The following is a 24447-nucleotide window of genomic DNA, read 5'->3' as shown; positions in this document are numbered from 1 at the left end:
GGGGACGATCCGTTGCGCATTGAATATAGATAACGCCGACCATTTAAACGGAAAGGAAGCGGGAAGAGGACCTTTTCCGGCTTTAAACAAACGTATTAAGCTCATAATCTAGAGAAAGCGTCGATTGAACTAATAGATATATTACCCAATAATAACCACGCGCAGCATGCAGCAGCGCCAAGGGAAAATCAGTAGGTTCCGGTTATTTTTTCGAAATCCCCTTTACTTTGGATTTTTCTGCATTGGGTTTTTAGTCCAACGTACACCGGTTATCAGTTGCGTCGAGAAAATTCCCTTCACTGACGTCAGCAAGCCCTTTGTGAACCCCAAAAGTGATAGGACACCAGCGCAGTGTGTATAGCAGCCGGGCTGTTTGGCTGAATGAAATAAAAGCCCGTGAACGTAGTCAGCATGACAGTTCACAATCATAAAGCGCTAAAGCCGGTTCTATATTGAATCTGCTGTGTTCGAGTTATAGCGAAGAAGAAGAAAAAAAGAGACAATTTCATTTGGTTTTGTCTGGCATAATAGCATTTTTTTGGAAATCGAAACTTTCTCGTCGTTTGAATTTATTATGAGTCTCGAATTGAAATTGCAAGAGAACAGACAATGCAACGGTGGTGGTGAAAACAAGTTCCAGCTTCCTGGCGGCGATCTTCAAGGCTTCGTCTGTTTCACTTGGACGTCTGCCTTCCACAAATACGTCGACTATTGCAACTTGATCAGTAAGAGTCTCTTTTGCCTGTTGAGGGTCATTTTATATATTTATTTGACTCATGCACATTCCCGTACAAGGAACCCTCATCAGTTGGCTTCTTTTTTTATTGATTCTTTTCTTTTTTGCGTTTCCTACAGAAATTCAGGTCATCCTAGAAGGTTATCTGGTGACTAATCCTTCCAACAAGCTCAGCAGCGGGAAAAAGTTTTACACTTCCGAGATTCTTTCCGTCCGAGGTGAGTTTCGTCACTTCCGCTTATTTGACCAGCCACGTCCGTTACCAAACAAATTTGCATGGATGTGAATGTTGACCATTTGGCTTATTATTTCAACAGGCATTTATGGCGAAAAAAGGCTGGGCGAAGTGTTTCCGAAACGCTCCTTCGCCTTCCCGTTTATGGTCAGCCCGAATCTCCCGCAGCAGATGATACCGTCCTGCCGTTCGTCAAAAATGATGAACGTCGCCTACCGTCTGAAAACCCGCGTGATATTGCGTGACCACGGCAAGCAAAGAGCCCCGGATGCGGCCTACAGTTCCTTCAGTCACCAATTGCCATTTATCGTGACTCCGGGATCGCCCAATCAAGCCACACTTGATTTCATTCTCAGGGCGAAGAGTATTAACAACAGCAGCAGCACTTCAATCGATTCAAAAGTCAACGCCAATAAGCAGCTGGTCCGCGCATCGAACGAATCGTTTCAACTCAGAGGTTCACTTTCTGATTCCGTGGCTAGTACTCAATCGCCCAGTGCGATCGAAGCTCTAGTCCGGCTGGATCAAATCCACAACTCCGCCAAACCCGTCACTAAAATCACCGGGAAACTCATTCAGGTAAAGATCGTCTATACCTATAAGAAGAAATTCATTGGCATGCGAGACTGTCTTTTGGCAATAGTTAATCAAAAAATTCATTCGTTCCACGCAGGAGTGTACCGTGGATGAAGGCGTGACCCTGCAAAAAAAAGCGGAATTATTCAACATCCGACTGGACGTTGGCGACAAGGGAGAGCGCAAATGCGAAGAATTATCGATTCCTTTCAATTTGCCTTCAGGCCTTTTGCCCACTCTCATCGAGAAGGATCAGAGCGCTAAAGTTTCTTATCGCATCCAGGTAATGCAGAAATAACAAGCGTCAAAATGACGACGAGTTTCCGTTCGAAAATTTCGTTATGGGAAGTGAACTAATCAGTTTGTCCGTTTGTTTTCTATAATCAGGTGAGCGCACACGCCGGCAAGAAAGAGGACTGTTGCATCACTTTGCCGCTGATTGTCTTATCCCACTGAGACACGGTGACGTCAGTGCGGCTGATCTCATCAGAGGCTTACCCCGACGCCATCGTTTTTCATCCCGCCATCGCGTCATTTCTCAAACAAACGCTGACACACACTTGGTCTCAGATCACGTTTCGACGCTAGATAGTATACGTGCGTTCATGTTGATTTCCTGCTTGTATTTGGAGCATCTCTCTCACGTCTCAAGGATATTTTACTATTCTTTCCTATGTATTTCTTCGATTGTTCCCCGTCGACGCCAAAAAACAACAAAAAATGATCTTTCGCGAATAATATTTGGATTTGTTGTTTTGTATTTAATACACACGAACTGTGTACAACATGTGGAATGAACTGGATTGCATTTCTCTATCTCTATCTTGGTACAATTAGAACATTTGAAATTGTATAGCGGCATATCACGTCATTTCATCTATGATACAAACACACAGCAATATTAAAATAATAATAAAATTAAAAAATTCAACGTTCCAGGATGGACAGCAGCGGAAGCAGCCTCTTGTGTGTGTGTGTGTGTGATTGTGTGTAGACTACTTGCAGGCAGGCTAGGCCACTTTGAATGATGGGCAGGATCACATTCATCCGATCCGGTAATGGATCCGCGCTCGGCGGCTGAGCGATTTGTTGCGCGGCTGAGTCGTCGTCGTGCTGGTCGTTGCCGAGCGAGTCGTCACTTTGTCCCCGCCTTCAGGTGGAGCAACGGAATGAACTCCGTTGAGACTTTGCGCCGTCAGCGATTGGTGATCCCCTACACGAAACTCAAACTGTAATAAAACATTTTTTGGGGGGATCTATTGGAGCAATTTCAAGTGGCAAAATGTTTCTCTTCTCGGTCACCAGCAGCATATCAATGAAAACCCCCAGCGCATATAATCTAGTCAAAAGCCCCGTTGGATGTTGTTTTTTTTATTTTTGTTTCAACCTAATAATACGAATGTAACGGATGTTATTGCCGGATTCAAGAGGCTAAAAATCGACACAAATAGAATAGTAGATATAAGATAGCCAGGAAATTGCACCAATCATTTTTTATAAGAGCGTACTTGTAAAGCGACGAGGGCCCTGAACCTTGACCAGCACCAAGCCAATGGGGATGGATCCTGTCTGGCAACCGGTTCATGAGTCTAATAGCGAACGATGATGAAACTCTAACCTTTGAGACTGGCCGAAGAGACAGTTTGGACGCTGAAGAAGACAAACAGTAACATGGAACACAGGGCGATCCATCTGAAAACGTGAAAGAAGCTCTTCATGCTGGCGACAAAAACAACTCCGCACTCCGCGCTGGATGACGATGACAAATGGGCGACAGAAGTTTCTGCGGGGCGGATGACGACGACTGCTTGGCGAATTATTGCGAAATTTGGTCAAAACGAAAATGCAACGACGAGAAAGAAACTCTGAACTTGTGTGCGAGAAACAGATCGGGAACACACGTCTTGACGTTGTTTCGTCTCTTTGTTTACTGATGGAACCAAATGCGCGTTGCATTCGTTTTATTTGAATTGTGACGAACCCCGAACGACTTCAAACCGAAAGGAACAGACAGAAAAAAGGGGGTTCCGTCGCGTTCGTGAGTGCTCAAAGCGGAAACGAGATAATACGCAGAGAGAGAGAGAGAGAGAGGGAGAGAGAGAGAACTGGGCTCGCACAAACGGCTCGCGGACGCCGGCGCAAGGATGAACAAATCGCGCCTTGACCCCAATCTCCTAGCGTTGCCGAATATGCCCAGTATACATATGTAAATTGCTTGGACGCCCAAGACAAGGTTATCCCGAGCAAAAAAGCCCTTGATTTGTGTCATAAAAGACTCTCACGGACACATTCCACCTTCAACTCATCACATCCCAATCGATTTACCGGAACTGGCTGTTCGCCGAGTCGAAACAAACGTGGGAATTTGAGCAACAAATTACGGATTGTGACCTCATCTAAAACACCGTCAATTATACTTTCATAGACGGCGTCGGCCTATTTGGAGTCTGTGCGATCGAATTGAAGTGGAAATTTAACGCTAACGAACTGTAAGTATAATTCAGTTATTAAAAGGCCAACAATAGCACAATGGGTACTACTGTAGCAGTGCTTCCAGCGGGATTAAATTACAATCGAGTCCTACTATAATATACGATCCGCTTTTATTTCATTTTGATTGAATGGGGGATTGTAATCTTTAACCGCCCGTTGTTTGTACCGACCTTAATAGCGTGAATGGATGACGATAATAAGACACACTTGATGAATTCGTTTAATTGCTTTTCCGTGTGTGCTGTGTGTGTGTGTGGTGGGTGCATGTGTCTGGGTGGTATACGTGACAAATGTCTGAAGGACGAGATATGGTAGACCTAACTAACTATACGCGTTCCGGAAGAGTAAATCTAGATGCCATCTAGCGGGCCGGGCAACTTTATCCTGGTATGCGCCAAATGAGAAGTCTAGCTGAAAAAAAACAATTCACGTCACAACCCAACGAATGGGGAAGAAGAAGAATGAAATGTGCAAAGAATCAAAGACAGAGGGAGAGAGACGAGGTTTTTTTTCGCGCGCCCTTTTCCTACACACGTAGACAAACTACTCACGTGAACGATAAAAAAAAAATAAATAAAAGAACGAAGAGCGTTTATTTTCTTCCGCCTATCTTTTATTCTTTTTCATTTCTTTTTATTTTGAAACGAAGGGGAGAAGGAAAGAAGAAGAATAAGAAAAAAGAATTTCCCTCTCTCGTCTCTGTTTCGTGACTGCGGTTATTACATTTCCCCCCTCGGGAAAAAGATCAGACGGCCGCAGTTTTTTTTTCTTTTTTTTTAATCTTTTCACGTTTTCACGGTCACCGCCCGGAGTGGTGCCGCCGTATTTTTATTTTATTTTCTTGAATAAAGAAGAACGAACGAAGGTGCACACACACACACCAGCCAACGAGAATATTCTTCTCTCCCTCACTCCTTTTCTTGGATGTTGAACTCTCCCGGCAGTTCAATTCCTCCCGTTTCTTCTTCCTCTTTCAACCCCCCTCCCCCCTTTCCTTCAGCGACCGTTGGGGATATGTCAGCCGAATGTATAGGTAACCCTAAGGAAAATGCAAAATCACGAACGAAAAACAGTCAAGAGAAATCATAAATCAAGACAATCTCGAAATGTTTCGTTTTTGGGGGTTATGTACATGTTTTTATTTATTATTATTAATCATTTCATGAAACACACGACGTGATGTAACATCATTAGAATTATAACATGATTTATGTGTTTTTGTTGGTTTTTTGTTCTTTGAGACATTCACACGGTTTTTCACTCGCACTGATACAATTAGGTTTTTTGTAGTGAGGGATGATGGAGCCAATACAATCGAACGCGATAGAAATCAAAGATATAAATGCACAAAAGGCGATAAGAATTACCAAAAAAAAAAAAAAAATGATAACACTCACAAATACACACAGAGAGACATGGGCACCCGCAACTTTATATGTGCGCCAGTGCTTGATTGATATATTGCCAAAAACCACTTTGCGTGATTTCTTATTGTAGCCAAATAAAATCCGCGAGTAGTTAAGTTCAGCACGATTACACACCGTGGGGGGGGTTTTGGGGTAGATAATACGCCTAAGAGCACACAGCGCACACACACACATCGCGCACAATAACGAATCTTGTTTGGTAAGAACAACGAATGTTAGTGGGGGGGAATATGCATTTTGTTTTTGTTTTTCGTGTTTTTATTATAGCGCATTTGTTTATGTCTTAATTGCTCCCGTCAAAGTCTTTAAGTGTGTTTTTGGTTTTTTTTTTTTTTAGTTTCTCGAAAAGAAAACGAAACACGTTCAAGAACATGTACAGACGATAAAAAAAGAGGCAACAAAAATAATATATAGATCTATAATATGACGGATGGATCGCAACGGAGGTGACGTGTGGTGGCGGCCGTAACAAACGGCGGTCTAGCTGCCCCCCCATTTTCCCCTTTATTTTTTGTAATTTTTATTATTAGAATTAGATCAACTCGTTTCGTCTTCCCCGTGAATGCGTAAATGTCTTTTATATGTCTTTTTTCTTCTTCTTTTACTATGGCCTTGTTTTTCACAAAAAAAGGGAGGAAAAAATAAAAATAAAACACAAAACAAAAAAACAAAAAGTTTTCTTCTTTCTTCAACTCTTTAACAATTTCTTCTTCTTCCTTTCCGTCTCCGCCCTCTTCCTCTTCTTTCATTCCGTACGTCTGTTGGCTGCTCCCGCATGTGTATGTATATATGTATGTATTCCACTCTCTCATAGGAGTCGACCTTTCACCCCGACGAGTCACGCAAGTTACACAAGTCCCGCAGCAGCAGCAGCAGCAAACAGCAGCAGCGGTTCGTCGGCTTCAAATGCAGCGGCACAGCAGCAAACTCAAGGTGGAAAGAATATGTATGTACAGTTGTTGTTCCTCCTCTCTTCCAGCAGCTCTTTGTCTCCCGCCATCATCATCATCATCGTCGTGATCATCAATGCAGCCGAGTCCCGCTTTAGAAACAAAACACACAGCCAAAAAAAAAAGAAAATGAATATACGAATCAAAAAAGAAAGAAGAAGTTGAAACTAGCGACTTTGGCTTGGATATGTTTAAATACACACAGCGTGATGAAGAAGAAGAAGAAAAAGACGAGAATGATAATAATCTACTTGGCCGAGTAATGCGAGCCCGAAATGGAGCCTGGGCCGGGACCGTGATGGACTTCGCCGTTTCCGTTGCGCGGATCACGTCGCTGTTGAGTGGCTGTTTGATGGTGGTGATTGGCCTGCCCGTTCTGCTGTCGTTGGCCGTGATGAACTCCATTGGCCCCTGGCGCCGAATAGCGGCTTCCGGGCCTGGAATGGACGATGGCGTAATGATCGCTGTTGGTCGAATAGGAGCGGGTCGAGTTCATGGTTGAACCCGCCGAGATGTAGCCCGGCTTGCTCACTCCGTTCAGCGAGTACCTTTAATGAACACCGTCAACAAATCATTTCGATTAGTCCGTTATTGTCGTCTCGTTAGTCGACGCTTTCACAGCCCTCTCCCTCCCAAAATGGCGGAGACACACACACTCATACTAGTAGAGTAGACTAGAACCTTGGCTCCTCGCAAGCCACACGTCCGCTCTGACTGCTATTTATGTAGACAGTGTCTAGTATTTAGTGTCTATTTAGTTACCACACACACCATCATCATCATCATCATCAGCGGCGCTAGCGAACGTACCGTGATCCGTATTGCGATCCGTGCCAGGAGCGGTAAGGGTCATACTCTTCTATGATGCTGGGCTCCTTTTCGATGACTTCGGTCTTGGAACAGGAGCAGGTCATGGCCGAGCAGAGGAACACGTTGATGATGAGCATAATCAGGAAGAGGATGCCGAAAGCGATGCACAAATAGAGCAGCCAAAGAGGTTGAATACCCGAACAAGCTGCCACTGCCACTATACACAGATAAGAGGAGCCAAGACAAACACACGTTCATTTTAAATGGACTCGAACAAAAGAGAAGAAAAAAAAAAAAATGATCCAATGTGAGAAAAAAAGTCAAAAAAATAAAAGGGAAAACATGGCGAGCCATCATCAACTCTGCTCTTTTTTTTGGCTTATAATATTTTGAATTGTCGGTTATTTTTTCTTTCCCTTCGCCAAATATGCTCGAAGCATCTCATGTTCTTCTTATTTTTTGGCTGTACAAGACAACATTCTTTTTCAACTACTGTCTGATTGTTTGATATGAGCACTGTCCTAACGGACCGTGTGAATTTGACTCTTCCAACCTCGTCTTGTTGGCGCTTCTATAACGAAATGAAACGACCATTTCAACGCGTTACGAGTCTTATCTAGCTCTAGACTCCGGAATGAAAATGAGACGAGTCTGACGACCGGTATGGCGAAACCGAATCAAGTCGAGAGGGAGAAGGAATAGAATGCAATAACAAGAGGATGGAAAATTACGTGGGGCAGCTCCTGGATCGACGACGTAGACGCTGTAGGAGGCCATCAGACTCCCCTCCGAGTCGGGAACGTCGCGGCCAATGGCTCGACCCTGGGCGAACGGAGTGATGTCGTCGTCGCAGAATGCTTCGCCGCACCCGCCTGTGTTGTGGCCCACCAAACAAACAAACAAACAAACAAAAAAGATTCATTAGTTTATTCCATCGACGAGAGGAAATGAAAAAATGGCCGCGCTGGGACGTCTGTGACATTTCCACTTTGTCTGTTCCGTCAAAGTATATGGCCCAGCTTCCTCCGCAGCTCTCGTTCGTACTTCATCGTCGTAAATCACACAGAGAGAACCCCCCGGGAGACGAGCTTATATGTACGCACCTTTGCAGACGAGGATGTCGCACTGAATGTTGACGACGTTGTACTCAGCGAAACGGTACATGGGGATCTCTGCTTCGGCGTAACCTTTGTTATCGTGGACGAAATTCGTGGCTATCTTCTTCTCCGGGCACCTGCCAATTTACATGGGCAACAAAAAAATCATGTACAGGTCAGAACGATGAGACGGATATATTTCAGCAACAACAATCATAACAAACTAATATAACGTACACACACACACACAAAAGAAATTACGTTGTTATTTCTCATCCGGCTAATCCATCATGTAAAATCATCTTTTCTTTCTCCTATCCCATATGATTTACAACACATATACATAATGGCCGAATGGTAATTCAGTCGTGCGCTGACGCTATAGCCAAGCCACGAACAAAAGAATTCACCTTGACCAGCTTCTTCTTCTTCTTCTTACTTTCGTGTCTTTCGCTGAATTTTTATCATAGAAGAAAGAAGAAAATGCTAATAGCATATTTTATTGAAATGCTGGCTGGGGGTTACTGTAGTATATACTACCCACTATATAGTTTGGTTATTTCCATGTCGTCATGCGAACAGGAAGTCATACTCTGGCCAAATGCCAGCCGAGAGAGCTTTGGCGCACATAGAGCGGCAGATTTCGTGCCATCTCATCATCCTAAAACATACATATCCTTTTCCACCTCCCTTCCCAACCCACAAAGCCATCAATGTCTGCACATAATGTTAGACCCGAATCCCAAGTTATTCATTCGCGGAGGGGAAATAATGGCCGTCATTTCGGCAATATTTTTGCCAAAAAATAAATAAAAAAAAGCCTCTCCCACTTGTTTCTTGAATATGTTAATAATGAATCGCCAATCATTAAGTCTCCCGAACGTGTACAAGATATTGACGGCCGCTTCTGATTAGATATTCAGATTGGTTTTTTTTAAAAAAGGTCAATAGACTCTGTAACCTCCGTGAAAAAACGGAAAGGGCCGCGTGTCTGCTTTTGATTTCAATCAACATAAATAAGCCTGGGCACGCTCGGAAAAAAAAAGTTAATTGAATTTCTCGAGCGGAAAACGTCCATCTGCGAAGCGTTATTTACATTGTGTGCACAGTATACCACCCAGGACAACTACAATTAGAGGGACCAAAAAGAATTTTGTTCACCTGACGTGAAATAACCGAAAAAAGAAGAAGAAGAAGAAGATAAAAAAGGGTATATCTTATCCTAGTCTGGTATTGAGTTCCGTAACAGTTAACGACATCGTTTTCATTTTCTAGTTTTTTTTTTATAACTTACCCTCGTTTATCGAACAATGGAATGACGCTGCTGTTGGGCCCGCCGTAGGTGAAGCACGAAGACGGTCGGAATCCGTAAAAACCTTTTTTGGTTAAAAATAAGAAAGAAAAATGAAAGAGGTCGTAAATAACTTGTGGACTGGTAAGGTCTGGCGCTTCTCATTCGCCTGTGTGTAATGAACATTGGAGGTCGTCGATTCATTTTCTTCTTCCCTTTCTTCTCAGTGAGTATACACACACACACCGGGGTAGGTAGACATATATAGACACTATGCCTAGATACATATCGGGCAGCTGTTGAACGAGCAGTTTGAACGGCATGAAAGTAAAAGCCGCCAGTGGAATGTGTTTACCGGCAACAAGTTAGGCGAGGAAGGGCAACAGTCATATAACCATCGTCGTTTTAGTTTATGTTCCCAGAAGAAGAAGAAGAAGAAGAAGAAGAACGAGAGGGAAAACAGTTTGAAAGTTCTTCTTCATTTTTTAAAAATAACTTTCCCTTTTGATTTTAACTTCCACTACGCCTTTTAATTCTTCACGGGTCTCCTCCAAGGTTACCTAGACACTGGACGACCTGGGCAGTTGCCTAATTTGGTCATTGAGATATTAGAACTTGACTGGAAACACCCAAGAGAGAGAAAAATGGGGAAACTTAGTATGTATAGAACGCGCGGGTTGGGTTTTCTTTTTAACTCACTCATTTATTCCACCCTCCCTGCCGGACAGGTGAATCTACACGTAGACGTCCGAGGTATTTTGGGATTTTTGTTTTTGGGTTTCCCCATTTCAATCTCATTTCCCAACGAGTTTTTTTTGTTTTCGAAACGATGGCCGATGTTCACGCAGATACGAAAAGTTCGTGACCCGAAACGAGGCACGCCAGCAACACCGATTGCATATGGAGTTTCCAAGACTCAAAATCCAAGACGCGGAAAGAAAATTGAGAAAATATACGAGATAATAAGAATTTGAATTTTTTCTTCTTGCCTTTCTACGGGCGCGAAACGGATCGAATGGATAGACCGTGGAAGAACTGCGAAGAAAAGGAGGGAAAAACAGAAATGGAATGCGTATAGAAGAAGCGGATGTAGCCATGACGAAGACTCTCTTCTTTGGAGGCGTCTTCTTTAATGTATTGTACACGTTACGTGTTGCTGCAGCTCGTTTGTGCTGCTGCTGTTTGAGAAAAATAGAAATTCCGGCGGACACACGGAGCGCGCCAATCCCCCCAGAATTGAGAAGAAGAAAATTGATACGAGCGAAAGAAGAAGAATGAGGAAAAGAAAACAAAAGGAAAAACTACAATTTCTTTTAAAAAACAACTTACTGTCAAGATTATTAACGCCGACTCTGAGTTTGTATTTTCTGCCGTAGACGGCTTCGGTGACTCGCTTATTATCTTCGCTGTAAAGTCTCATGTAGGCGTCGGCCGTCTCGTTCCTGTGTGCGACAATGTAAAGGAAACAAAAAGGGGAAGAATCATTAATAACCACATTCCGGTCGTTTGGGAAAAAAAGACATAACACAAGTATCGTTTCTTTCCCTCTAGGAAAGAAATTAAAAACACAAGAAAAACAAACAGCAGCATCCCGGCACAACACGTCGAGGGTCTGGGCTGTGGAGGGCGGTGGCCGCCGCGCCTGTTGCAATCGCAACAGGCAATCCGTTTCCCGCGTGAGTGCAGCGCTGCATAATGAACCATTTCCAAAGAGGTCTAACGACTCACCCCCTCTTGACCCGACCCTTTCTTTTAATGGCAAGAAACGAAACGGAATGTTATGTGCTCTCCGTACTCGTCGAAACCGGAGAGACAGAGAAACAACAACAACAACACCAACAAATTTCCTTCTTCTTTATCTCATTTTCTCTGTGGCAGTTTGGAATTTTCTTTTTCTTCTCTCGTTCGTGAATATCTTTTTTTTTCTCCCTGCTAAAGATTATTAAGACGGTCTATAACGTTGTCTACAATTTTTTTGTAGGTGGTGGTGGTGGCCATTGGCCGCTTTAGACGCCGCCGCCGCCGCTCATTTTCTCGTGTTACGGAATTTGTTTTCAATTGATTCACGAGACCGGTGATTAGGTCAGGCTTTAATAACAACACGCTAGCGAATCATAGGTACTACTCAGGTATATATATACATATACATACGCTCACTGCGCTAATTGGTGGGTAGGTAAAGCAGTTTGAGAGAAACGCAACATTCGGCATTTTGCCTTTGTCTCTTGTCGACTAGTTTTCGTTTCTTTCTTTCATTCCATCTGCTGCTGTTTTTCTCGTCTTAAAAAGAAAAAAAAAATAAATTTCACAACGTGTCCGGGAAGTTCGTCGTGACGGGAGTTTGATAGTATCTCCCGTGCCGTGCTGGCCCCTGGCGGAGACCTTCAAAAAAATAATCCCCAACCATCAACCAAAAGAAGAATGAAGAAGACAACAGCACGAGAAAAAAACCAGACGGGAGTACTCTGTTGAAACGAAAGTGTTTGGTAAAGCAACAAACACATTTATCTACTATAGTTTTTCCTTTTTCTTTTTTGGTTTTCTTGCATCATCTGTTTGTTCCGCGACTATATATCTCAACTAAACACAAGTACACATACGTACGTCCCTTTCCGGAGAAAACCCCGACCAAAATCTCATGGGCAAGTCTAATAAATCCGGTTCGGTCAAAGCTCCCTGTCAATTAGTTGGCCATTTCTTTTTTTACTATAAAGATGACGGGTGAATTTGTCCGGGAATGATTGGAACCGACGGGGATTTACGTGGAAGCTGGATTACTCCCGGTGCAAGGCTGGTAGTCTATTGGTAGAATGGCTACATGGGCAAATAAAGACGCACACAAAAGTGGGGGGGGGGGGGAATGAGTCAATGGGAAAGAAGGTGGATGACGTGATGTGCGCGACCGAGCAGCAAATATGGCCGCCGCTTTTGATTGTCAATGACGTCACAATGAGCGAAAGTTTCTCGCCGAATAAAGCGGGTGTGAGATGGCCCCAAAAAAAGTATTTGCATAATGACATCAACCGTGAAAAACGAATCGGCAGGCTGGCCTCTGTCGCGCCACTCACGCCCACACCTCACCTACCAAATGTACTGCGTAATGCTGCAACGCTCTCCCACAACTTGTAGACGAGGGAAACGTCAATTTTTCCTCCCTTTTATTTTTCCTTATCGGTGAGTTTCGATCGAAAAAGGGAAGGTGAACAATGCTGAAATATTGGCGAAGGTGTACCGACCTTGAGTTGCGGAAGGCGGATCGCCCGCAAGTGATGACGTAATATTTGTCGTCTCCCAACTCCAGCGTCCGGTGGAAACGAACGGCAATCGGCACCGATCGTTCGCTCGTTCGCTACAATAATCAAAACAAAAAAACAAAACGGGATTTGTTAATAAATCAGAGAAGAGAAAATCTCCGAATAAGTTAGAGGAGAAGAAGAGTTAGACAACCATCGCCCTTAATCATCTATTCAAATCTCATCATGTCCAGTGATGGATATAGTTAGCCGAAGATTGAGCGGGGTTACTCTTTTGACAGTTCAAAGTCATTCCTCCCCCGAAGGCCCTCACTGTCCGCGTCCATTGCAGCAATTGCATTTTAATCACTTCAAGGTGAACTACGCAACAGCAGCCACCCTCCCAGTGTGTGTGTGTGGGTACTCCGTTGGCCCCCGCTCGCAATAACACACGGCACATATACGGCACGGTAGAGTGGGCGAATGTGCAGAGTTATCCATCCGGAAGCGACGTTTATATATAAGGCAAGACAATGGGCCAGCGCAAACTCGTACCAGTACCTCCAATTCCCATGTAGCAAAGAGACATGAAGGGAATATAAAACAGACTACTAGGACAGCAGAAGGTTCTCTCTCTCCAGGAGGGGAATTGCACATTGGCCGGACAAGCACAGCCACATCAGAACCGGTCATCCGCTCATATGTTTTTTCAAAAAACGATAATATACTCTCAAAATTTCCCACTTTCTTTTCTTGGTTTTTCGGGTCCTTCTTTCTTTTTCTGTCTCTTTTTCTTTCCCACGGCCAAGTGTCTAGTGCCCGTGTACGTACGTCGTAATCGTCGTCCACGTCTCTATCACGGACGGCCGAAAACATGCAGAAACAAAAGAGGGACAGGAGGAAATGAGTCAGTCAGAAGTTGGTGGGCGGGGGGGTTGAAACTCACGTCATTGATGTAGACACCGCAGAAATCCGTGTCGTTCGGCCTGGCCAGCATGTTGATGCGCAAACTGGCCGTCGTGTTGCTGTCACCGTAAACAGTGCAGGCTGGACTTCGCTTGCAGTCGCCTCTCGCCCGGTCACACACGTGCATCACGCCTGTTTGTACATTCACATAAAATAAAACATAAAAAAAGAAGAAAGAGAAAAGTCGAATGAGACGATATGTATAATCATCAGACAAGCCGCAAACAATGCAATCACGTGTGTGTGCAGTTAATAGTCATCGGCTCTGCGAGTACATACAAGACAGGGCGACGTTCGTTTTCTAGTTTCCCGTTCGTGCGCAATAAGACGACACGTAATTCATCAGCCCAGAGATTTCTCCTTTTGTGAGGACAATGCAATAAATCTACGCCAAAAATAGTGGCAGGAAAAAAGCCAGACAGACGACGTCCTGTTCACACACAGGGGGAAATTCACGAATATTTCTGTCACTCTCGGGGGGAAAAGTTTTGCCTTGATTGCGTTCGCCTCTGCGTGTCGGATCGATTGAAATTTCACGCAAATCCACCAGCCCTCAGAATAAGAAAAAAGACCGATAGGGACACACCGTTTCTGCCCTGCGGAGAGTGTGCTGATTCTCGGCTGGAATTCTCACGTTTGCCTTTGGTGCTTGACGCTCTTTCGAAACGTGAAAATAAAAAAAAAACGAGCTTTGCACGCTCTATTTCCAGAAAATGAACCCCCCCAACCGAAAAATGCAATTGTTTTTTTAAATTATAGATATGTATACACACAGCGTCTCTGTGTGTACCGTACGGATATTATAATAACAAATGCGCTACACATGTTTGGTTGTTATTTTCGTTTTTGTGTTACATCCTCGCCCACCTTTTCCCGATAACACGGTGCGAGAACGAGCGAGCGAACGATTGCTTTCATTACAGGGCTTAGCGCTATTTGCCGATCACCGTGGGAGTGGTCGGACGTGATTGTCTGACTAACGAAAAAAATTGCCATCACCGTCGCGTAGGTATTTATGTCGACGACGGCATAGCCCCGTGAAGTTGGGCCTGACCCCTACCGCCCCTCTATTCCCCCTTTATTATCTCGATACGCACTTTAAATAATCATCTGATGCGTATGTGCACTGTGCGCAATAATAACGAGGAAGCAGAAGAATCGAAATCTAAAACATTCTGAACTCTCCGTGTCCCAGTTGCTCATTCAGGAAATCAGAAGAAGAAATACAATTACAAGTCTACCATTGGAAATGAGGGAAAAACAAGAGCGCCCATAGATCTAGCGAATCGGTCTTGTTCTTGTCAGAAATGCATTTAATAACGAAACGAGGCCACCTTGAATCACGAACGCCTATACCTCCCCCTGCTTGATGCATCTAATACGTTCCACGATGAGCAACAGAAGAACAACCGGAGGAGGCAGATGATGATGATGAGAGCAGAAGGAACGTCTACACTACAGCTATAGGTGGATGGCAAACCGGTTTCTTTGGTTCTTTTTTCTTATTCAAGAAAAACGGCCGAAAGGAGATCGCACGCATCTCGTGTGTAACCTCATTCGCTCGCGATCTTATTGGCCTTCTTCCCTATCCGAAGAAATATATTCCCGCAGAAGAGGAATCTCGCATAGGAGAAGCACACGCGCGCGTTCAATGAACTTGAATGGGAAACAAACAAAATTCAAATTTCTGGGAAATTTCATTTCTGATGGACAATTGCTTTCTCTCAACTTTGCTTATCGTCTAAGTTGTTTGTAACGAATAACAATCGGAATAGCTATCGACTGCTGGAACATATTGCCTTTCTGAATTATACAGCCCCGCTTGATCGCTGCGTCGTGAAGAAAGCCTCGTCCGCAAAACAGAAATGGTTTTATACCGACACTGGGCGAATATGATGTGGTGTGATGTAAAATGTTACCTTGGAAAGCTTGCTTGGTTTCCACTTTGATGGTCATCAGTCCGCCCTGGCAACTGGCCGTGACCGAAGGGAGAAATTCTGCATCGACGGGACTGGGTAGTTGACTGTCGGCCATCTATTCTCGTGACGTTTCGGGAAAAGAAAAAGAAAAGAGAAATCAATAAATATGGTACACATGAGATGATGAATAATGAATTATTTTCAGCCATATGCTGAAAAAACAAAACCCAAAAGGGGACCAAGGAGAGAGATACACACCCAACCCTGGATAACATCACGCTACAGTCTACACGTAATGGCATTCCACATGGAATGCCCATATTGGAAACGATTTCGGGAATATTACACACATCCTCGCCCGTCGCCAAAAAATCAAAAAGGAGAGAGAGAACAAACAAACCGGGCAAAAAGGAGGTACACTTTAATAATAAATGGGTAGATCTTTTCCAGGTTTTCGTGTCAGAGGAGAAGTCATAAAATATCAGAGAAAGAATTGGAAAGCGAAGGCCGTTTGCGTTAGTCGACAAGACACCAATCGCCTTAAATGGTTGGACGCCAGCGGCGCTGAAAGTGAACGATGCCTGTAAAAGGGCGTACGATCGTCCGCGTCCGGCCATCCGAAGGCCATCCTTCGGATCTTTTTTTTCTTCCCCCCCCCCCCTACCACCATCACGCCGTTTTTGGACGGCGATGATGCTGCACGTTGTTGGTGCCAGCAGCCGACCGACTTCCCAAAAGAGTCCAACAACGGCGACAACATGGATTTCCCCTGGACTTTTTTGTTCAAACATACGACCCAGTGAAAGACGGAAAGAAAAGAAAAAGGATTGACAGTCTGAGAAGAGAAATATCAAGAACATTTTCAACAATAAATCAAGACACCAAGAAATTCGGGGCTGGATAGGATTTTTAAAGAAGTTCCTTATAAGAATGTTCCGCGTCCGCAATCTTTGAATTGTTGGAAGTTTCGCCAGCAACCACACAAGACAATACGGCGGAGAAACAAAAGGAGAATTAAGGAGATGAACTCATAAAATAATAAACCGGTCCTTAGCGGTCAACCGTGTACATATCTTTTTTTCTTTTCTTTCTTATTCTCTCCACCATTTTGAAATAATTTATCTGTTTGTAACAAAAAATAAAATAAAATATCTAATATGCTGTACATATTTCTTTTTTTTTTTTACTTCTCGGCTGTGTGTGTATAATATAATACACGATCAGATGTTATTTTTCCTACTATCTAAACGAAGAAGAGTTGCCTCATTCCTTTGCGGCTGAAAACACGGCGATAGAGCATTTTAAAACATTAGATGCCTGCAACCAATCCGGATTCCTTTGAGGCAATTACGAATAACAAATACCGAGCTGACACGGAATGAAATCCTGCCTAGAGCCATTATTGTTGTTATTATTATTTTATTTGTTTTCCTCCGTGTTTCTTGGAGGATGTTGGTTCCCCCCATTGCCAACATCAGGTTTCACCCGATGGCAATTTTTACAGTTGTACACAATCCAGCAGAGTTTGAAAACGAGTTCCTTCTGATTCTTCTCCCGCGTATTATGTAAGAATGCTGATGAACAATGTCTTTGTCTCTTTCTCGTTAATTTCGACAGTATATAGGTTAATACAAGCTAATATAATCGAGATTATAAAAGCTTCAAAAGTACCGCGACAATTTACCGAATGCTCTTTTTCATCGGCTGGCACCACGCTGCTTAACTACTAAATTGCGACGTTCGGGTTCATTTTGAATTCAAAATGGGCGCGCAACATATGCGGTGGCCGGTTTAATTTTGTAGTTGAAGTTCTCTCTCTTTCATTTCGCGTGTTCTTCGTTCGTTCGTCTTTCCCAACGTAAACTCATTAGTCGAACTTGAAATGTCGGTTGTGAACGTCATTTTGTGAGGAGTTGTGTGTCAGCTTGACGTCCATCTGGTCGTCTCTTTCCCGACTGGCCAATGAGGTTAAAGTGGCCATTTCCCAGCGCTGGCAACAGAAACTGTTGACTGGCAAATTAGTTGTTTCCATGCTATCGTAAGTGGGGTATTTACCGAGTGTTTACCAGCAGTTGTTGTCTCTTCACAACAGGAAATTTACGACCAAAAAACTCCTTCCATCTTTTTTTTTTCTCTTCTCTCGTCTTATTCTGTCCCCCCCATTCACGAACTACAACAAAAAACTACCGTGTTTTGAATTGGTGTTGACCGAATTCACTTCGGTCGAGTTCTCAAGTCAAGAAAAACAAAATAAAAAGAAGAAAAACGTAACCGATTTAACAAAAGTTCGGTTCATTTACCCCGGCCGTGTCAGATCACATTGGAGAGCGACAAGAGAACACGACCAGAGAGAAAAAACTTAAAAAAAGAGAGAGAAAGGAACGAAAAACAAAAAAATTGTTCCGGGAAAAATTAAAAGAATGGACATCAAGAGGCCAATTAGCCCGTGACCAAGTCGATTATCCAAGTCCTTTGTTCTTTCCCTTTCTATCTGCATCTATCTATATATATCTGCTTCGTTTCATTTCTTGCTCTTGTTCCCCTCTGTTAAGGTTTTTCGACACGAAAGAAAAAAGGAGAGAAAAAAAAAGGAGAATCGGGACCGTGATCGTGTCCGTTGTTATGCGGTTAAATGCGGGACAAACCCCCGCGATGGGTATCATTAAAAAGGGTGGAGATACTGCGGAGTTATAGCGTCCAGCACTGCAATTCCAAATATGTCGTGATATCACACCACAACCGATAGCAGCAACAAGTCCAAGTTACTGGGGCGAAAAGCAACAAAATAAAAAATAAAAATGGCGCCTTTTTTTTCAAATTAATTTTCAGAGGGAAGTTGTTATTTTCGGGTTTTTTTTCGCCTTTACGACCTGTCGTTGAGCGGCGCGCCCATAGAGACCTGAACGAAAGATTTTTTTTCCCGCCCTGACCTTGCAACTCCAACAGGTAGCTCAGATATATATGCGCCAGTTAATTCATTTCGAGATATAATCACATCATTCAAGCTCGCATTCCTTCTTTAGATACCTGCATGACTATACGTAACCTTTCCTTGGTTGGATAAAAAGCTCGACTGCTGTGGTTATCCCATCGGGAGATTTTTTCTTTTTTCCATTAGTGCCGAGACCCTTGTTGGGAGTTTCTCTCCCAACTCCCATGGTTGTTTTGATTTTGTTTGTTGGCAGAGCGAGAAAACTGCCAAAACCCCAAAGAAGGAAGCAACAAGAAAAATCAAGAAACAACAACAACAACAACTCTCGCGACGATTGTTTGTTCTTTTGGTTTGTGCGCCCAGTGAATCGACAGGTCCCTCCCTAATTTCGGAAGCTTCTAATGGTGAAACTGCGGTGCGGATTTCTTTGGTAAGAAGGGCCTTCCACAGAGTGGAAGAAAGAAAGAAAGAAAGAAGAATGTAGGTAGCCTGGATTTTCAACGTCCGTTTCTTTTGCCGGAAGGATTGAATCGGCAATCTCTGAGTCTACAAAGGCCTACATAAAAAGTCTTCTGCTATGGCTCTGTTTGGTTGTTGTTATGCATGGGCCGGCTGCCGTGGCAGTCAAGTCCCGTGCGGGAGTGAAAGTAGCTACATTCGTTATCAGACGCAGCACGTACGCACGACACGGCCCGTCTCCGGCAGGGCTCTCGCTTGAGATGGAAGACATGTCTAGATGGCAACGTCGTAGATGTATATAAATATATGCAGACTCGAACAAAACAGCTCCAAGACAGGTTAGACAGATAGGTATACATACTGTGGAAAAACAAAACAAAAAAACGAACGAACCAACGGGAAGGAGAGAAGAAAAAAAGAGAAAGAGAATTTCTCTTTGAATTTCTTTTCTCTTCTTCTTCGTCTTCCTTTCTTCTGATTCTCTTTGCTTCCCTTCGCGTCGGCCCTTACCAAATTGGGCACCGACTACTACCATGTCAGATCACAGGAGAGAGAAATCCATGTCAGGAGATGGGATGGCCCGCTTTCACCGACGAGCCATTCCAGCCCAACAGGTGAAAACTGACCCGCCGTTAGCGATTATTGTTTTTTTCGGCCGAAAAAGAAAACCAAAACAGATACTAAAAAAGAAACAAAACACAAAAAGACGCATCGCATAACATCAAATAAATACTCGTTTGCCAAACGAGTCCCACGTCGCTGGCCCGTCTCTTCCCTTATATATTCTATTGCTCCCACTCTTTTGTTAATCTTCTTCTTTGACATGATGGCTTTTTCGACTGTCTAGCTTAGCTACATAACTTGCCTTTTTCGTTTGTTGTTTTACGTGATTCGTCGACTAGGTAACGGGGCCAGCGTTCCAGTGTCCGAAACCAGTGAGAGAGAGCGAGAGAGTCCAGCAATGTCTCTCATTTGTTTGTTGCTAGTTTGTTTTTTTTCTTTTTCCTATTTATTTTGTCCCGGTGTGGCGGCGGTATTTGGAAGTAGCTATAGAGCTGAGAGAAAGATTTCCGAGGCTCGCATCCGGGTGACCCATCATCGAACGAACGCTCGTCCCGGCTCTTTAAACGCCGGGCGACCCATGTGGCCCGTTATATCGCCCGGAAGAGGGCGTCGTCCGCGTGTGTTCAGCCTCAGCGCAGATAGCGAAGCTTATACATTATACACACGACACAAATCAAAAGGAGGGAAATAACAAACCCAATAGACAGAGACTATAGTCACCCGAATAAACTATGTGTGTGTACACAGCTGGCTCTCCATCCGAACGAGACTCAATAATAGCCGCGATTTTTTGTGCCGTTGGATGCTTCTCCTTGCATTTCCATATCCATCCATCCATCCGTCAGTTTATTCCAATTACTCGTTTCGCTTTTTGTTGGTCTGGGTGGTTTTTCCCCCCATTCACGATAGAGAGACCCCCCGCCAAATCAAATACAATTTGTTGTTCTGCCCATTTTTCCAAATCGGCAAACTCACTCGCCCCTACACCAAGTTTGACATCCAGTTAAAAAGTTTTAGCTTTTCAAATTTATTCCGCCCTTTTCTTTTCGACATTTTTCGCTCGGGATTTTGCTTTTTTTTTGGGTTGAGCAGTTGATTCGGGTCGATGGGGGCCATCATAATTGAGATAGTTGGCGTAATAGTTTCAACAACAACAAAAAAAGGGGCCCCGGAGAGACAGGTTTGAAGAACCCGCTTGGCAAGAGCTTTGACTGCTGTTATATACATGTCGTCGTCCCTATATGCAGAGTACCTGTTTCTCTGCCTGTGTGTGCTAACTCTCCCTCCCAACTAGATTGTTTTTTAGTTTCAAATAGTTGTTATTTCTTCTTCTATTTTCCTTGTTTCCTTCCCCCCTCTGCAAGGAAAATAACACAGGAAAGAGAAGAGAAGGGGGGGCTTTTTTGGGGGGAAGTTAAGAAACAGGAGGAATCATAGAAAAAAGGAAAGAAGAAGAAAAAAGAAGAAGCTCCGCTGTAGAAAGTCTTCAGAGGCGGCGACTTGAAGCGTGACGGCGCGCACCTGCCGCTTCTTTTTACCTTGCGCCACCTCAAATTTCCCCTTTTTTCTTTATTCAAAATCTTCCAACTATTTATAAAATAGTAAAATCCCTTTTCTCGCTCATTCATCTTTTATTTATTACCAGATTTTTCTCACACAGGTAAATCAGAACGTTCCAGCTAATCTTCCCTAGTCGGAAATTTTTCCCCGATCGACAAACATTTCGGCGGCTGCTACTTGACTCTCCATCCATGTCGCCGCTCTCCGACAAAGTAGGACTATCCAATAAATCGAATGATACGCAAGACTAACTCCCTCCGAATAAATCCCCGTCCAACGAAATGCGTAAAGAGAGAAAAGAAGAAAGAGACGGCAAGAAATGACACAACAACACACACGGGTTGTAACGAGTTGATGGCGGATATTCGGGGCGTCATCACAGACGACATCACACACACACACACTCACCTGAATGATGGCTGTCAACAGCAAGGAGATAATCCACAGGTAGTTTGACGTCGACGCCATTTCTCTTTTTTTTTGTTTGGTTGTTTTCAATATTTTTTGATGGATGTGGTGGTGGCTGTTATTTTTTATTATTGTTCCAGGCTAAAGGAGCTTTGCTTGCCCACCGGCACGTCTTGTTTTTCTTTTCTCGGCTGAAATTCACTGATGGATAACGCTCAACTATTACCCAATAATCTTGATCTTCCTCCTGGTATTCGAACGTAATTTGTTTTCTTTTTTGGTGCGCAACGCACGCGCGCCCACACGCTGATCTGACTATTCCCGGTAAAACCACTCGGATCTCTTTCTACACACTCACGCCACAACGAGTGGAACGTGAATCACTATCGAAGCGCTAAAATAAACAATCCGATGGCTGGCCAAGTTTTTTTTCCGCAATGGTTGCACAAGTTGATGGCGGATTATAGACAACAGTCGAGGATCTGCGCAATTGAGTCGTGCCGGGTAAATTAATGCTGACTTGTGTGAGCTCGACGAACCGAGAAAACTGAATAATAGCTGACGCCAAACGAACCACAGAAAAAGCAACAAACTGAAATTCTGTTTTGTTTTCTTCTTCTTCAACTTTTCTGGTTGGTGGTGAACTTTTTATTCTGTCGCCGCTTTCTCTCTCTGTTTCTCCCACTCGGGCGTACTGACGACTGGTCCGGGCCGGCACCCGCTACGGCCAGGTATATGCGCTGGATTTTCGAATTATAACCACTCCCCCAATTCCCCCTTCTCTCTCTCTCTCTTAGGTGTATGCCCCGAGGCTGTTGAAACCAAGAAGAAGCGGAGGAACTCACAAGGTCCACGAAAGAGAAGAAGAAGAAGTGGATGGAATAGGTAAAGAAGAAGAAGGAGGGAAAAGATTTTATTTTGAACCCGCTGCATTTGTACATAAGGCGAGTGAGGATAACTTGGTTGACGGAGAGTTGGATAGGTGGGGTTAAGGTGTGTGTACACTACACACAACACACGTTATAATATACAAAAGCACCGCCCACTTCTTCCGGGCGCGGAGTGCGGGTGGTCGGCGCGGATTCGAAACCGGTGCCGACACGCTTCATTCTCCCGGCGTACCCAAAACAAAAAATTTAAAAAACTCTTCTTTCATTTTTCAAACAAAATACTATAAATTCGTCGGATGGTGAAAAAGTTGTAAAAGATTCCCTCTCGCGCCATCTAGCGAACTTCTCATCCAACATTTGTTAAGACAACACGCACAAAAGTTGGGGGACAGATTTATCACATTCACGAAAAAGTTTCTGTCGCTCAAACTTTAGAATCTCGGCGTTAAGGAAATTTCTACCAGTGGGTAGCCAAAAAAAAAAGTTGGTTTTAATCAAAGCTGTCCTGAATTTCATTTGCCACGACTGTGGGTGGGCGAAACTTTGATCAAATTAAGACGAACGTTATGGTTCTCGCTCACCGTTCCGTTTTCGGTCGAAACGGTTGCCTAGCGACGAAATAATTCTTGTTTTTGAGCACTCGACCGCCTCGCGTGTGTGTGTAGGAGTACAAGTGCAACCTAGAGACACTAATCTCATGTCACTACCACTTGTTTTTTTCCCCTTTTCCCATTGGTCGTTCTAATGCTTCCTTCCGTCCTTCCTGCTCTTATTCTTCCGGCTGCACTCGACAACAACAACTGCGACACATTATTATGTGCGCACACAGACAGGGGGGAGACTTATACACACTACATCATTCAGAGGATAAAAATCATCATCCGCATAATGGTGGAGACTGATGGAGAGACGACAGGCGTCGTCGAGATTTCTTCGCCCAGACGACGCTTTTAATAAATGCGCAGTTCCTCTTTCCCGCCCTTTTGCCAATCGCTCATTAGTTTTAATTCAAAGCCAAGAAGTTTTAGTGTTCGGTTCCAATTTACTTTTTAATCTACTCACTATAGCGTATAGCCTCACGTTGATTTTACCAAGCACCTCGTTCTCGAAAACACAATGAAATTCAATTTACACCCAAAAAGCCTAACATCAAATGCTATCAAACTAACCTAACGTTAAGTGGAAAAAAGCCTTCACTCTTGCCCTACATTAAAAACTACAAATACGACGTACTAGAATTGGGGAACTTACCGAAAATAGCTAGAAAACATCCTGTGGGCCATCCAGTATCCACGCCGTCGTGACTCGTGAGGGGGCGAAACAACCTGCTCCATCGACGAAAAATTCTGACTGAAGTGAAATGTCCCAGAATTGGCGGGAACCGGGGAACCTGAGCTGTGTTGCAATTTCAACAATAATTAATATTTTTATTTTTCGAAGATAACTAAATTACACAAAGCTTTTTTTAAAATGCCTTAATCTATTTTCTATTATTTAAGAATTTTTAATAATTGTAAATATTTAAAACTTCAATTAATCGTGGCCTTTGAAAACGTTGGTGGAAATCTGAAAACGTGGAGGCTGGAGGGGATGAGTTCGAAATAGGGAGGGATGGGAATTGGCAGCTGCCAATCACAAATCAACAGCAACTGAAGTAAACAAATAAATCAAGTGAAATTAAAAAATATTATGAATGATAGTCTGTAGATTAAGGCTTAAAAAAAACCTCGAAAAAAAATGTGAGAATTTAACCATTGTTGAATTTGCAACACAGCTCGGGTTTCCCGGTTCCCGCCAATCCTGTTTGTCTCTCTTATCACTCAGTCAGTCAATATTTTTCATCGATGGAGTCGGTCAGATGGTTTCTTCTTCCTCGTTTCGAGCCCTTCTATTCCCGACCG

The 24447-nt window shown here is 43.6% G+C and overlaps 2 protein-coding genes and 1 long non-coding RNA gene across 3 annotated transcripts; 1 reads left to right on the top strand and 2 right to left on the bottom strand.

Moving 5' to 3' along the window:
- The first annotated feature begins 413 nt into the window (after window positions 1-413).
- LOC124192725 lies at window positions 414-2334 on the top strand. Its single transcript, XM_046586193.1, has 5 exons — window positions 414-725; window positions 856-954; window positions 1054-1550; window positions 1645-1830; window positions 1935-2334. The coding sequence occupies exons 1-5, from the start codon at window positions 575-577 to the stop codon at window positions 2001-2003; spliced, it is 1002 nt and encodes a 333-aa protein (XP_046442149.1). The 5' UTR covers window positions 414-574; the 3' UTR covers window positions 2004-2334.
- LOC124192727 lies at window positions 2271-4679 on the bottom strand. The gene is made up of 2 exons (XR_006873825.1): window positions 3166-4679; window positions 2271-2760 (listed from the first exon to the last, which is right to left on the bottom strand). It is a non-coding gene; the product is annotated as an uncharacterized LOC124192727 (long non-coding RNA).
- A 470-nt stretch (window positions 4680-5149) lies between these two features.
- LOC124192724 lies at window positions 5150-22376 on the bottom strand. Its single transcript, XM_046586192.1, has 11 exons — window positions 21657-22376; window positions 15734-15848; window positions 13795-13946; window positions 12852-12964; window positions 10945-11057; window positions 9619-9700; window positions 8331-8461; window positions 7959-8099; window positions 7228-7444; window positions 6669-6965; window positions 5150-6509 (listed from the first exon to the last, which is right to left on the bottom strand). Exons 1-11 carry the CDS (start codon window positions 21714-21716, stop codon window positions 6491-6493), a joined length of 1440 nt encoding a protein of 479 aa, XP_046442148.1. The 5' UTR covers window positions 21717-22376; the 3' UTR covers window positions 5150-6490.
- Window positions 22377-24447: the final 2071 nt, after the last annotated feature.

This window comes from Daphnia pulex, chromosome 4, assembly GCF_021134715.1.
Source record: "Daphnia pulex isolate KAP4 chromosome 4, ASM2113471v1".
In the NCBI taxonomy this organism is placed as follows: domain Eukaryota; kingdom Metazoa; phylum Arthropoda; class Branchiopoda; order Diplostraca; family Daphniidae; genus Daphnia; species Daphnia pulex.
The sequence above is the reverse complement of the archived record's forward strand: the minus strand, read 5'-3'. Positions and strand labels throughout refer to the sequence as shown.